Source organism: Anopheles bellator, chromosome 2 (assembly GCF_943735745.2).
Source record: "Anopheles bellator chromosome 2, idAnoBellAS_SP24_06.2, whole genome shotgun sequence".
NCBI classification, from domain to species: domain Eukaryota; kingdom Metazoa; phylum Arthropoda; class Insecta; order Diptera; family Culicidae; genus Anopheles; species Anopheles bellator.
This window is the reverse complement of record NC_071286.1, coordinates 74,208,995-74,223,209: the sequence shown is the minus strand read 5'-3', so window position 1 is coordinate 74,223,209 and position 14,215 is coordinate 74,208,995. Positions and strand designations below refer to the sequence as shown.

General features: G+C 50.3%; 1 protein-coding gene across 1 annotated transcript; it reads right to left on the bottom strand.

Annotated features, from left to right (window-relative positions):
• Positions 1-6,867: 6,867 nt before the first annotated feature.
• LOC131211400 (histidine decarboxylase) lies at positions 6,868-13,101 on the bottom strand. Its single transcript, XM_058204842.1, has 10 exons — positions 13,058-13,101; positions 12,205-12,491; positions 11,742-12,143; positions 9,492-9,812; positions 8,981-9,419; positions 8,584-8,729; positions 8,347-8,512; positions 8,001-8,030; positions 7,191-7,934; positions 6,868-7,127 (listed from the first exon to the last, which is right to left on the bottom strand). Exons 1-10 carry the CDS (start codon positions 13,083-13,085, stop codon positions 6,868-6,870), a joined length of 2,823 nt encoding a protein of 940 aa, XP_058060825.1. The 5' UTR covers positions 13,086-13,101.
• Between the last annotated feature and the right edge of the window lie 1,114 nt (positions 13,102-14,215).

Sequence of the window (14,215 nt, the reverse complement as noted above, 5' to 3'; positions counted from 1 at the left end):
ACGAAATGGCTTAAACGACCTTGCGTAACCCTCCACAAAAAGGCGGTTTGGAATTATTTAATAAAAACTACACCCCATTCGATCGCTTCAATTTCTAGGTGGATGGACTATTAATTACCGGCCGGTGGGGTGGCCACCTCCTCCGGTGAGCCATTCGACTCGCCTGCCACCTGACGCCGCCACCGAGTGCCGGTTTCCGATTTCTGGATCTCGATCGCTTCGCGTCTGACAGAGGTCCAAGATCGGCCAGCTGCCCAACGATTGTTGCTTTTCGATTAAAAGCCCGAGGTGTACGCCATCGTCGGACGTCCTCGGTTCGGTTCACGGCCCACCCGATAGGTCATCGCTCGGGGCCATCCGATTACCCGGCTCTCCATCTCTCTCTCTCTCTCTGCCCGATGAGCGACAGCGACTTCGACTGTCTGGGATGAGCGAGGAGCGAGTATTTCGGTCCGAACACGGGTCCGTCCCGATGCCGTTAGCCGTTACGTGATCTCTTGGCTGAATGTACCGGAAATTATCTTATCGCACCGCAATTTAGTGATTATCGGCGACGCCAGACCGAAAGACGAGCCGCAGAATGGAGCCGGCACGCAAAGGAAAGCCAATTGGTCGACGGACAAATAACAGGAAGAGCTGTCACCCTGTCTGACAACTGTGACGTTTCGAACGTTTTTACATACCGGTGTGCCGGTCGCGGGGGGCCGTTGCCTTGACAACGCATACAGTATTGCATTGTGCTAAGGTTACGATTTTTTTCCAGCAGGCTGCGAACGTAACACGAGCAGCTCGAAATGTTATCCGATATCCTGGGCTCCGTTCGATAACGGTGAATCTCTCGCGCGTTTGCCTCCTTAACAGTTGGGTTCCTCCTTCGCGGACGACAACACGCAATCGACGCGGCTCAAGAGCTTTCGGCACGGTGATACGAACTTTCGCTTTCGCGCAGACATCCACCACGAGTTACACAATCGGGGCCGGTAATTGGTAAGTCACACCGTGGCGCCTTGCCGTTCCTCCTTCCGGTCTTCCGGCCCCACTTGGAACAAATTGAAGGTTATTTTGTGAGGCTGGATGACCAACAGGACCGGCACGCATACGAGTCGGAGTTTCTCTAAATTCTGAAGACCAACCAACGTCCGCCGTAAATGCGTCGATCAGCCATCGACGCAAGGCTGTTGCTTCTTCTGCTCCACGAGCTGGCCACGAGCCGGATCGGCCGGATTTAATGATGATCGTGCCCATGGGTGAGCCGGTGCAACATGTTCTAGGCGTTGAAGGTTGCAGCATAAGGTCGGTTGACGAAATTGCTATGTAGCTCGCGTACCAACCTGCCCGGCTCCGGGCGATCGTCCGGGCGATTTGCATAGGCCGTGTTCAATTAATCGCGAGCATACTTTCAATCCGCACCAAATCGGTCATTCGAAAGCGTAAAAACCCGGTGAGTGATTTATTACAACATGAATAGGTCTTAACAACAATCGGCCTGATGCCTGCCAGAAAAGGATGGCGATGTTTAAAAACATAAAGCTGGTTATTAGGATCGAAAAATCACACAGGATTAAAACTTAAAAACCGTAGTTTTTCCTTTACTTCATAGTAAGAAGCCAAAGCTTTCATTGTATCTTGAACCAGTTTTGCTTTCTATTGAGGGGCATTGTCATGGACCCAAGTTACTTTACCGTGTCTTCTGGCCCATCGTGATCGTTTTTCAATCAATACATGGTTCCAATTGATCATTTGTTACCGATAGCGATCAGAATAATCGGTTTCACCAGGTCTTAAGGGCTTGTGATACACCATACCTTTCTGTCCCATCAGAAAGGATTTTTTAAATTTTTAAGCAGCTTAAAGCACGGCGATCTCCCGAATCCAAGCATCGACAAGCATTTGATGTGATTCTGTAGCAGTTTTCTTTAGCAGATAGCAGAACAACAGTGATCTCCGCAAAACATCATTTTCAGGCACATGTGGTCGATGTCTTCTCAACTCTTCAAATGTGGTCGATGTCTTCTCAACTCTTCAAAAACAAGTCAGACAACCATATTTATTTATTTTCGACATGAAGTCTTTCGCCTACAAGGTAATGTTGCCAAAAAAACCATAATTGGTCGGACCAAATTGACTGCTAGAGCACTCAGTTTATAATTTCGGTTTTTAAGTTTCAGACATTGATCTAACTTTAACCAAATCTGTATGATTTCTAAAGGGCATAAAGAATGCTTCGCGGTCTACTGGAGGGTCCAAAACTAAAACTAAAATGTTAAAATAGTCAAAAGAAATTCAAGAATAACTCTCTCGTGACGAATATTAACTTCAATGATCGGTGGTCCTTTTTTCTTTAAATCTTTGAACTTCTCCAGTCCAGTCAAGCAGTTAGTGCCAATTATCAACACAACCCAAACGGGAATGTTTGCGCATGGACAGTCACTGTGGCCCAGGTTCAACGTCTTTCCCAAAGGAAGGTCACAGGGACGCTCAACGACGCCACACACTTTAAGGGTGTTCCTTTTCATGGAGTATCCCATCGATGATAATCCTCCACCATTTCTGATGATAATTGTTTCCTGGGATTTTAATTCTTCCCCTTACAGCTGCCCACGGATTTTGACAAGTCATTAAATAAAGTCACAGGTTTTGGTAGTGAAGCAAAATCTCTGTCAGAAATTGGCACGCCGTATGACTCACAGCGACGGCAACCAACCCATCCTGTCACCGACCCTCGGTGACACTCGGTGAAAGACGCTAATTAATCACACTGGAAAGGGGACACTTGGGAGCCGCCCAAAATAAAGGAATCGCCGGCCACGGAGACGGATCTGCCGACGGCACAACACAATTGCGCCATTGTTCCGCAGGAACCAGTCGTTACTCGACGCCCAGGGCCCAACCTGCCTAACACGCCCGCTGCGCCATCGCAACATGCAATCCAATGTTTACACTGGCCCACCACCAGCCGAGTCATCAGCAGCGGCGTGCTTCACGCAAAACATTCAATCATCGCTCCCGAACGTTGAACTGCAGCGCCCAGGCCTGCACGCTGCAAACCGGTGCATCGGTGCATCGGTGCATCGGTGCATCGGCTGGTGCTGCGCATGCTTGCGCATCGCCGTTTATCATCGCGCCGGTTCGCCTTACGAGGGAGCCCATTACGAGATCGGGCCGCCGCTCTCGTGCGCTTCGTTTCTTTATTAATTTAATGCACCTAATTAGAGTTCGATGGACAGTTGATAACTTCCACACGCTTGGCCCTAGGCTTGGTGTGCGACACAACGCACGTGCGCGCGGATGCTTCAATTTCGTCCCGCGGCGCAAGGCGTGAACTGTGCAGATTGTGCAATTGCCGTCAGCCGGCCACGGATCGGAACGGAAGAGGGCCGCACCACCGACCGGATAGGAACCGGTCGGGAGGGATTTGGCGGGCAGGCGTGAGGAATGGTCGGTCATTTTCTTGGCCGGAATCAGGAACGCCACCCAGCGGAAACGTGCTTCACGTTGTATTTTCCTCGTACTACGCAGCTACTGTTTACTCGCGCGTGCGTGCGGTGCGCAGGAGTTTGTTGCACTTTGTTGCTGTCGGCGGTCGGCAAAGGATCTTTATGGTGGAAAAGCACCACCGGCGCAGCTCAGCTCATTAGTTCCTGCGCCATCCGACTTGGCCATTAGTTATTCCGATTCCGATTCCGACTCCGACCGTACCGAAGGAAGGAAACCAAACGGAAGCCGGGCCGGGCTGACGATTTCGCGCGTGCGCGCGCGCAACACGCGAAGGAAAGCGGTTTTCATAATATTGTGCACTGTTTCTATAAATGCCATAACGCGTTGCGTATTCGGGGGCGCACATATTAGGCAATGCTTAAATTATCCGACACTCGTAAAGCAGCGTACGATAACGGTTGCCGTTTTTAACGGTATTTACAATACATTTTACAGCGCACCGCATAATTGAGGTGCTTTGGTTTTGCCTCGCGGCAGCCCACATGCCATCCAGCCGTCAATTGTATAAATAAAACCGAAATTCGTTTTAAACGCATCAATGTATTATGATGTGTAGTTTGGCTGGTAATTTAAAGCTTTAAAGAGTTTCTAAAAATGCTCCCAATGAGACTGGCCAAACTGTAACGAATAGTGTTTAAAAACCAAAACGATAAAATCAAAACAGCCCGCGGTCCCGGAGGAGCTTACTTTCCAGGGTCCTGTGCATGTTCAACCTTCTAACTGGTCAAATCGATTGAAAGAGAAAGGTTCATTTGTTCATGTTGTCGATTGACGATTCCTTTTCTCTGTCTGTTTTCTCCGTTTTTATCTAAACTTTTCTGTGTTTATTGTAAACTCTTTGTATCGAACTTTAAGTTTTTCTTTTGATAAATCAAACTGTTGACTAGGTCACTTGACCGGTTATCTTGATGTAAATAAATAAAGAAATAAATAAAAGAATAAATAAATAAATAAACAAAAAGATAAATAAAAAAAGAATAAATAAATAAATAAATGAATAAACAAATAGATAAATATATAAATGAATAAATAAATCAAGAACAGGATAGAACAGTGAAATAATGTGTAGCCATTTGGTAAAACGATGCCAATAACAGGAAAAGATTATCTAAGTTAAAAAAAACGTAATAGAAATACAATACAATGATTATTTGCGTTGTTTTCTCTTGTGCCTGATAATAAAACAAAAATAGTAGAGTATCAGAAGGTACTTAACAAAAGAAAAAAAGAAAGCCTAAAAAAGTCGAAAAGCCTATTAAAGAACCATTAAAATAACAGTTTTTTTTTATCCTCCTAATAAAAATATGAATTAGATAAAATCCTAAATCTACTTATCTACTTATTGATTGCCTCTGGGGTGGAACAACGTTCGCCGTCGGGGATTATAAAGAGGAAAGCATTTGGCCACAAGCTATCAAAAAAAAGGAAACATAAATTACTCATTTCACACCAACCATTTCAGATTGTTCGATTATCGAAGAACGATTCACCAAGAAAGTCCCGAAACAAGAACTGATTTGCATTTCTTGAGTATATTTACTTGATAGCTACTGGTTCGGTTCCGCATTTTCCTTTGCCATTTCCTTCGCACTACAGGACGGCTAAATAACGCTTGTGATTCGCAACGACGACGAAGAGGACGACAACAACCACTAGACTCCGGCGTGACGTTGGCACCTAACAAAGCAGAAGCAAACCGAACCGAAACACGGGCGCCCGAATGCGGGAATGTAGTTCGCCTTTTACACCTTCCTGGTAACATTTCACGAACACGAAACGCGCGAACGGTCAACGAACGCGCGCGTCGTCGCCGCCGATCGTGGCAACCGCCAAAACATCCGCCGCCCGCAGCGTTTGGCCTCTCGCCGCCGCCAGTGAACCCTGTCTCCCGCCTGCCGTGCGCCGAGTGCAAGTGCAAGGGCTCCCGGGCCGGGCTGGGCCGCTGCATGTGCAACGCGGAGCCAAGTGCAGCCGCAAACACGTTTGCCAACTGAACTTGAAAGCGAAAGTATTTTTTGTTTCGCGCTGATTCGCGTGCCATGTTAGAGGCAGCCGCTCCGTTTGCTCCGTTTGTTTTGTTTTGCCCGTGCATATGCTTTCCGTTTTTGATTTTTGTTTCCCTCCGCCGGCTTTTCCCGGACACTCTCTTGGGCGTACCGCTCTCTTTCCCGCGCTTTTCCGGCACTCAGCGCAAGGCTCGGAAGCCCTCTAAATGCGCCTGTGTCTGCCGCAAAAACAAACAACATGCAACGTGGGCCCCAATTTGGTGCCGTCCCGGACGTTCCGGGACCCGGAGCCTTTCGGGGTATGTAGATTTCTTGCCCACCAATTGACGGCGCTGGTTACCATTTCCTTGTCCCGCTATCGGCTGGTTGGATGCGTCCAGTGGCAATGTTTGGCGCCTGTTTTGGATAATTACTTCTGGTTGTTCTGCCGGTCTCCGTGGCCAATCGTCGGTCGGCCATTGTTTTATTGTAGACACATTTTTCACATTCACGAACACACCGCACGCGCTTCTGCGGCGGGTACTATTAGACAACATTAATAGTTACATTTATAAGTGTCACTTTTTGCTATTGTGGATTACACGGGAAGCTTTGGCCGCGGCACTGGCTTCGGTTTGGTTATTGACATTGCACAGCAGATTGATGGACGTGTAACGTGTGTGGGTTTTGTTACAAGCTTAACAGTTGCTTTGGACCTTGGCAATAGGTGTAGCAAGGGGAAAAGTAATTCATTCGTGGGCCCCGTCGGCGATGTGCTGAGCTTGGCCGAATGGCTCGCGATATGTGCTAGTGTTTCTTGATGCAATAAAGATGCGCTTTACGACGAAATGCTAAGCTCCTAAACCTAACACTGAATGGTCATCACCATCAACGATGCGCTCACCTCAATCTCAACGTTATGCTTTACGACACTGATGTAGGGTATGAAGGATATTAGAATTTGATTAACAGATATTGATTTGGCTCAAGTTGGTTTTAAATTCGCATTCAGCAAAATCCCACATCCCGATTGCTTAACTTTCCGATCCTTTCCCGATTTTATCTTTAATTCAGCTAAGTGGCACGTAATAACACTTTAATGTTGCATTTGGCTTGATTTGGATAGTTTCATAGTTTCCGTTTGTGATATTATATTTTACAGTTTTGGAGCATAAACTGTGACGAAGCAGAACAGTTTTGGAACAAACGAACGTAGCGTTCCTTCCGAGGCCTCGACACTTCTTCGAGTAAGGTATTTTTTTAACATCAAGTCACTATTTTGATCAGAAGCTTAACAATTGCCCTATCGCCAACCACACACCAGGACACACTGTTACCGATCGCACCCGCAGACTACTGCCAGCGATCTCCTCCGCGCTCGATATTATAACTTGATCCTCTGGTGGCCACACTTCCGGCAGAGCTGCACATTCTCGTAGATCACCTCGTCCACCGCCGGAGGCTCCTCATCGATCGCCCCCCCTCTCCCCCCGTCCCCGGACACCTTACGCAGCTCGTCCAGCACCTGCCGCTCGATCGTATCCAGGCAGAGATCGGCCCGCGGCGTCGGACAGATCTGTTCGCACTTTTCCACAAAATTCTCCTCGAACCGCAGCACATCACGCAACAGCGCCTCATCGTCCTCTTCGTCCTCGTCGTCCTCATCGTCCTCCTCGTCGCTGTCCCGGTATCGGCCCCTGTCCCGACTCAACGACCCCTTTCCGCGCGGCACAATCGTATCGAAGTCAATGCAGTGGCCCGACTCGTCCGAGATGCAGTACCGGAACTTGGGCGCGATGGCCGGTGGTTCGGTGGCGGCGACCACATTCAGCTCGGCGATCGTGGAAATCTGCCGCTGCAGGACCGTCTGCCGACGGGCTGCCGCCTCGCGTGGCAGATCGTTCTGCGAAAGGACACGCTTCGGTGGTGGCTCACGGCGTCCGGCGTACAGCATGTCGAAGCTGCGATTATAGAACGCACACCGGATCGCCGGCTCCGAGGCGCGCTTCTCCGGGTACACGTTCGGGGCGGTAAGCGAGAAGAGGGGCGAGCAGTGGTCCGAGTAGCGGCGCTTCTGGTGGACGATGGCGGACCTCGCTGGTGGCGGTGGTGGCGGCTGCAGGAAGCTTCCGGTTGGTTCGTTCTCGTCGATGCTGTCCAGGTTCGAGTCGCAGGACACCTGGGGCAGCTTCCCCGGGAGCGGCGGTGGTGAGCGAAGGGGGAACGCCTGCCCGAAGCTGCTGGTCTGCGAGGGGTCGCCGAGGAGGAACGTCCGGAGTGAGCCGGGGGCGGACGGATTAACACGGGCACGAAGCGTCCCGGTGTCCACACTTTGCGAACGGCCCCGGGGAACCGCCGGAAGTTCCCCGGCCGAACCAGGAGGCCGTACCGGGAGCGGATGTATCAGGTGTCTGGTCTGGGGATGGCTGCGGTCTTCGTCGCGGTTGCTGTCTACGGAGGTGGAAACGGAGTTTAAGTTCAATAAGATCTCGGGAACAGCATCGTGTCCCTTAGTACCTTGATCGGACGGTTCCATTTGCTCACAAGCTGCCGCACGCCACATCCAACGCCCCGAAAGTCCGGTAACGATACGAGAGAAATTTAAAACACAGCTGGCTGCGTTCTGCCTCAACGGCTGGCTGAGTGCGTTCCGTGCAACAAAGCGATGCGATGCAACATTGCGTGCGAGCGACGGAGCGCCGAGCGAAGAAAAGCTTTCGACCGCAGCCACAGCAAGCGATGGGGCTTTTGGAGGATTTGGGACGGAAGGACGACAAGCGGGACCAGCCAACAACAACAGCAACAACGACAGCAAGGATACACTAGAGGATTATCAAATGCCTACGCTACCTGCCCGTCGTACCTTCCGAGACCTCTTCCTCGGTGATGGGCTTCTGGTCGGTGCCCCGGCGCACGTCGCCCGGCGCAATCCCCTGCACCACCAGGTCCATGCGCGAGTCGAGCGAGAACTGCTTGCCGGACATCAGGATGCCCCGGACGCGGCGTCGCATGGCCGGTGAGTCCTGGTTCTGATTCATGGAGCAGACGAGCGACGCTTTAGAACCGGATCGCGTTCACGGCCCCCCATGAGTTCACTTACCGAAATGCGGATCCCGGCGTACAGTTTGGCCAGGAACTCGTCCGCGTCGAAGATGGCCGCGAACGAGCCGTTCACGATCTTGGGCGACATCGGCGTGTTGGCCAGCAGCAGGCTCGAGCCGAACGTTTCGTTCCGGGCGCGCGTATCTATCGGAAGAGAGCGGAACACGGTCGGTGGTGGTGCGCTTCACACGGGACGGGGACGTGATGGTTGGGTTACGGGGGGGGAGGGTGTGGGGTGGAATGATGGCATGGCATGACAGTGGTGGCGTTACGGGGTGCGATTATGAAACAAAACAGGGGAGTGGTGAAAGCCCAACTAAAACCCCACTAGCAGCAGGATGTGGTCCTGCGATGCGGTGCGAATCCTGTGGCCTGCCTCCCCCCTCCCTACTCACCCTTCAGTGACACCCGTTCGCGGTCCGTGCGCGGCACCTGCAGGTTCAGCTCGTCCAGCAAGTCGGACGTGACGGAACGGATCTCCTTCCAGTCGGCCAGGATGTCGTCGTTGGTGGTGTGCGTCGAGGTGACCGTGAACCGGATGACGTACTGGCCGCGGAGCGAGGACGGCACCGCGTGCATCTTGCCCCGGTGGTTGATGCGCTTCAGCAGCTTCTCCGTCAGCTCGTTGCTGCCCTTCAACCGGAACACCACCAGGCCGAGGTAGCGCGCGAACGGCACCTCGAAGCGTGGGTCCGCCAGGACGAGGGCCTCGAACTTCTGCGCCAACCGGACACCCTCGCGGATGTGCTGCTGGAGACCCTTGATGCCGAAGCTGCGCAGCACGAACCACAGCTTGACCGCCCGGAAACGCTTGCTGAGCCCGATCTGCCAGTGCTGTGCAAAAGGAAAGAACGAAGCCGGAAGGTGAGATGTCGATCCTGGAAGGGACCCCGCCGGGGTACGTACCATGTAGTCGATGGCGAGGCCAGAGTTTTCGTGCTGCAGGTAGAGCGGGTTCACGTTGAAGGTGCGATGCAGGGCCCCGCTGTTCTTGAGCCACATGGCGGTGCAGTCGAAGTGCACCAGCAGCCACTTGGAAGGGTTGAACGCGATCGAGTCCGCCTTCTGGATGCCCTGCAGCCACACGCGGAACTCCGGGCAGATGAAGGCGCTGCCGGCGTACGCGGCGTCGATGTGCAGCCACAGGTTGTACGCCTTGCAGACGTCGCCGATCTCGTCCAGGTTGTCAAAAGCGCACCCTCCGGTGGTACCGAGCGTGGCGCAAACCTGGCGGAAATGAGGCGAAATCCATCAGTTCAGAAGCGAAAGGAATTGTTACTGCAAAATCTATGGAAGAGTTACTCTCAATCGTAGTAACCTTACATTCTGGCTATGAAGTACCCGTAAATTGTAAACAAAAAGTCTTCATTTATCCATCAATATTTATTGTGGCGTTAGATTGCTACACATGTCAGTGACTTATGATGAAAAGTTCAGCCATTTTGAACAATCGGTCAATTTTTGACAGCTGTTTTATTGTGCGCGTGTCTTGGGCCATCGGCGATTTTTTGGCTCTTCCAAAAAATGGATGGAAGGAATCTTTATCAAATTTTGTGTAGAAAACAAAATTAAGAGCTCGAAATGTTGACTTATGATGAAACTATTAAGACCAAAAGCAGCGCTTATCGTTGGTTCAAAATGTTGAAGATGTGAACGTCAAAAACCAAGTTTGGTCTATTCGTGAAATTTTCAAAAAGCCGTGAAATTTTTGGAACAGACCACGTGCATACGAAGTTTAAGATCGTTGCTTGTGTGCGAATTTTCGGCCCAAAACTACAAACTAATGATGCCAAAGCCAACCCGTATTGACCAAATCTGGCCCCCTGTGGCTTTTTCTTGTTTTTAAAACTCAAATTACCGCTTTGTGGTCAATTAATTTAGGAGAAGACAGAAATCGCCGATAAGACAAAACACACGTTCAAGCAAAACAGCTGTAAAAATTTAACTGTGCATTAAAAATAGCCAACATTTTCACCATAAGTCACTGACATGTGTAACAATCTAACGCTACAAAATAATCGAATAAAGCATTTTCTATAAGATCACAAATTCCCGGTACTTATTTGACAGAATGTAAATAGAGAAAGACTTGTTCTTGTCTAAGCTCCAATGCGGCGCCTGCTACGATTGACACATTCGAAGGATGTTGGTTGACGTTTATGTGTTTAATTTAAAAGAAACCTAGTGGGACTTCAATTGTAGCCTAAGTACAGCAACATAACATATTACTATTTTACTGAAAGTATTTTCCTCCGTTAGCTACTACTTTCTCCCCTCTTTCGGGCAATTCCCGGATTTCATGGCGATAGAACTCACTTTTTCAGTACTTTAATAAGAAGTGTACCGCTGTCAAATCGTTAGTCGTGCCACGGAACAAGCATTAGTTCGAAGGAGCAATATCTAGTGAATCTGGTGAATATAAGGCGGGTTGCCATCCGATATTTTTGAGATCGGTTTTGACCGGTTTTGCAATCTTTTCATATCCCACCATATTCACAGCATAACCACCAAGCTGCACCATGGCCTTTCTACGTTTAAGATTCTCGTAATAAATCCACTTTTGCAGTCACCAGAGACGATTCGGTTCAATAATTCCTTTCTTTTCTTCACTTGATTTTCGGTAGCACTTTTCTTCGTATTGAAGTATTGAAGAATTGCTCCCCGTAATCTTTTACCAGGAACAAAACACGACATTTCCAGATGCTTATAAAAATGTTTGCACTTTAACCACAAAACCTACACTACGTTAGATGGGTAATTCATAACAAAATTGTGACATTTAGTGATTAATGTCATTATAAAACCGCAAGAATTCATTAAAAGTCCTAATAGTTAAAAAGTCCTTCTCTCTAGACAATCTACTCCACTGGCCAACAATTGACCATCGAAACGCATGACCCTCGTAGAACGCTGTAAGAGATTAGAAAACTCCCAGCTTCTGGAGCTCCGTGCAACAGGCACCGCTTGTGACGTCTGAACTGTCAACTAGTGGCTAATGAGATCCCCGAGGACGCACGGGATAGCAAAAACTTCCTAAGCAGATTGCTCCATTACTCCGGCGGTTCCTTCGCTCCCTCGCTCTCTCTCTCGCTCACTCTCACTGTCTTTCTCCTGGAGCTGGCCTTGGCACACACTTTTCAGGTTACGGCCACTTACCCAGAACGGTATCAGGCCCTGCTGGATGTCCTCCTCGATAGCAGCCTGTAACGGGGCCCCGCGGAGGCTGAGCCGCTCGTCCGGCTCGATGAACCGCATCCGCACTAATCCGATTAGGGCCGCCTTCTCGACGCTGGAGTGCGCATTGTCGGACGTGTACGCCACGAGCTTGGCGTTGATTTCGGCATCGTTCAGCCCGGGCGTGTGGTCGTGGAATCGCTGGATCGCCTGGGTGCGGCCGGCCAGCAGCGACACGAGCGTCGCCTCGCTGGCCGTCGTCTGGATCACGCCGCCCCCCTTGCTGTTCGGCGTCAGGTGCAGGAAGTCGTCCGGCAGCCCGATCATCTTGCCCAGCCAGTTCATCACGATGATCTCCAGCTCGGTGCAGGCCGGCGAAGAGGCCTACGGTGGGAAGAGAATGGCCTTCAGCAGTGCGCGATTGGGTCGAACCTCGCTTGCTTACCCAAGTAAATCCGAGGCAATTGATCCCGTCGGCCAGCATGTCGCCGAGCAGCGATGGGTACGAGTTCTGCGCCGGAAAGTACGCGTGCATCCGGGGGCTCTGCCAGTGCGTCACGCCCGGCATCAGGACCCGCTCGATGTCGTCGAAGATGCACGGCCACGGTTCGCCCTCGACCGGGGCCGACTCCGGCACCAGCGTGCGCATGTAGCCCGGCTGGACGTTCGGGAACACGCGCCGCTCGCGTATGTTCTCCAGATAGTCCGCGATGTAGTCGACCATCTCCTTCCCTGCGACCCCGGGACCCCGGGGTACGTAAACGACTTCATTACTGGGAGCTATAAATTTACCCAACGCGACCGGAACCCAACCGACCGACCCGACGGCGACAAAGGATTCTAAATTGATTCAGTGTCGATGTTTGATTTGACACGGCTTAAGCTTATCCTTCGCAAATGGCCAATTGCCGTTTATCGCTTTAGCGACCGGGGGGTTTCGCCACGTTTCGACGAGCCACGTCAGGGACAGTAGGAGGCTTACTCGAATTCCAAATTTTCGAATTCCATTCCACGAGTCCTGCGACTGGATTCTGAATGGTTGGATTGTGATAGTTTCACTTTTGCTGGGGGTTTTCAGTGTGGAATTTACTCGAATCACTCAAACAGTCAGAAATTGGTATTTTCTGCTCGAATTCAGTCGTGTGATTACGCAACAAACGCCCCCAGAGGATACGCGGACAATAAGCTTAAAAGGGGTGTCAGGTGTTGACCATTTCCCGTCGCATTAGCCACAATGGCACAATCCGTGTCCCTTCTAATTACACAATTAATTGCCCGCTGTTTTTTGCCTCACTCACCTCGCCTGCGGTACTCATCGACGTTCATCGCTAATGCCGTAGGATGATGCTTCCTTGAATGCTGTCCAGTAAATTTGCTTTCTCGTGAGGGCACCTTCACCAAGCTGCAATCGAATCCAACACTACCGCTCTCTGCTGACACGTCCAATGCGCTGCTCGACTCGGCCCTTGCTCACTTGTGTCGCCTAATCGGGCTAGCTGGGTCGAAGGAAAACTTTGCCGGAACCAATCGAATGTTTGGCGTTTGGGTGTAAAACAAACTAACTGCTTGTTGGAAAACTGTGGTCCAACGGCACTCGGCGACAGCAAATGTGCTTACACACTCGAGCAGCAGCACCGGATTCGCTACAGAACGGGGAGGAAGGAACGGTCTGGCCTAGCAACAAGCTGGCCGCGAGAAGGAACGTTAGCTGGAACTGATACCCGAAAACCGAACCCAATCGCTACAGGCGTCGGTCAGCTACTAGCGGTTTTTTTTTCCTTCAGCCGCACTGTTGCTGTTCTTAAAACTGCACCACGGTGACTGGGGACACGGGGACATAAAATGAGGTACACCCGTGCACCGGTGGGGATAATGGGAGCCGCACGGGGGCTCTAGGTGGATTTCATGTACGAGGTGGGCTGAACGCATGGATGGCAGCAGTGAATTAGTTGGGCTTCCTTCGCGCCGTGGACAGTAAGAATATTTTCTTCCCTTCGGCCCGAGACATGTTGACAGTCGCAGCGGTCGACCAGATTGCAGTCCTTCCGCTTTTGACACGCTTCAAATGAGGAACCTCATTTGAATCGAGGAACGTTGCTAGGTTTTTCTACAAAAACATCTGAACATTTCTGAGTAATGGCTAAATTCTCTATCTATTTGAAATCTGTTAGTAATAACGAACTAGTGTCAAGACCACTGTTGATAGGAAGTGGGTCACACATGGACAAAAGAAAATAGTAGCAATAGGTCGTAGAAAAAGAAATCCATTAATCCATCCATTAGAAATCTCGGTGGATAGCTTTAGTGATCGATATCTCGTGAAGTATCTTTTTTCATTTGTAAGCTGACACTTCAAATGCTTTCATTATGTTTGTTCTATTCGTTTGTTCTAAACAAGGAGAAAATTCGGTTCAGTTATTTTTGATGTTAAAGATGCTCAACCAGTGACTAGCCAA

Excerpts from the sequence above, each read along its gene's own strand:
- LOC131211400 (XM_058204842.1), bottom strand. The coding sequence starts at position 13,085 with ATGAACGTCGATGAGTACCGCAGGCGAG. Across the intron at positions 9,420-9,491 it reads GCCTCGCCATCGACTACATG|CACTGGCAGATCGGGCTCAG; the intron begins GTACGTACCCCG and ends CCTTTTGCACAG. Across the intron at positions 7,935-8,000 it reads AATGGAACCGTCCGATCAAG|ACAGCAACCGCGACGAAGAC; the intron begins GTACTAAGGGAC and ends CCACCTCCGTAG.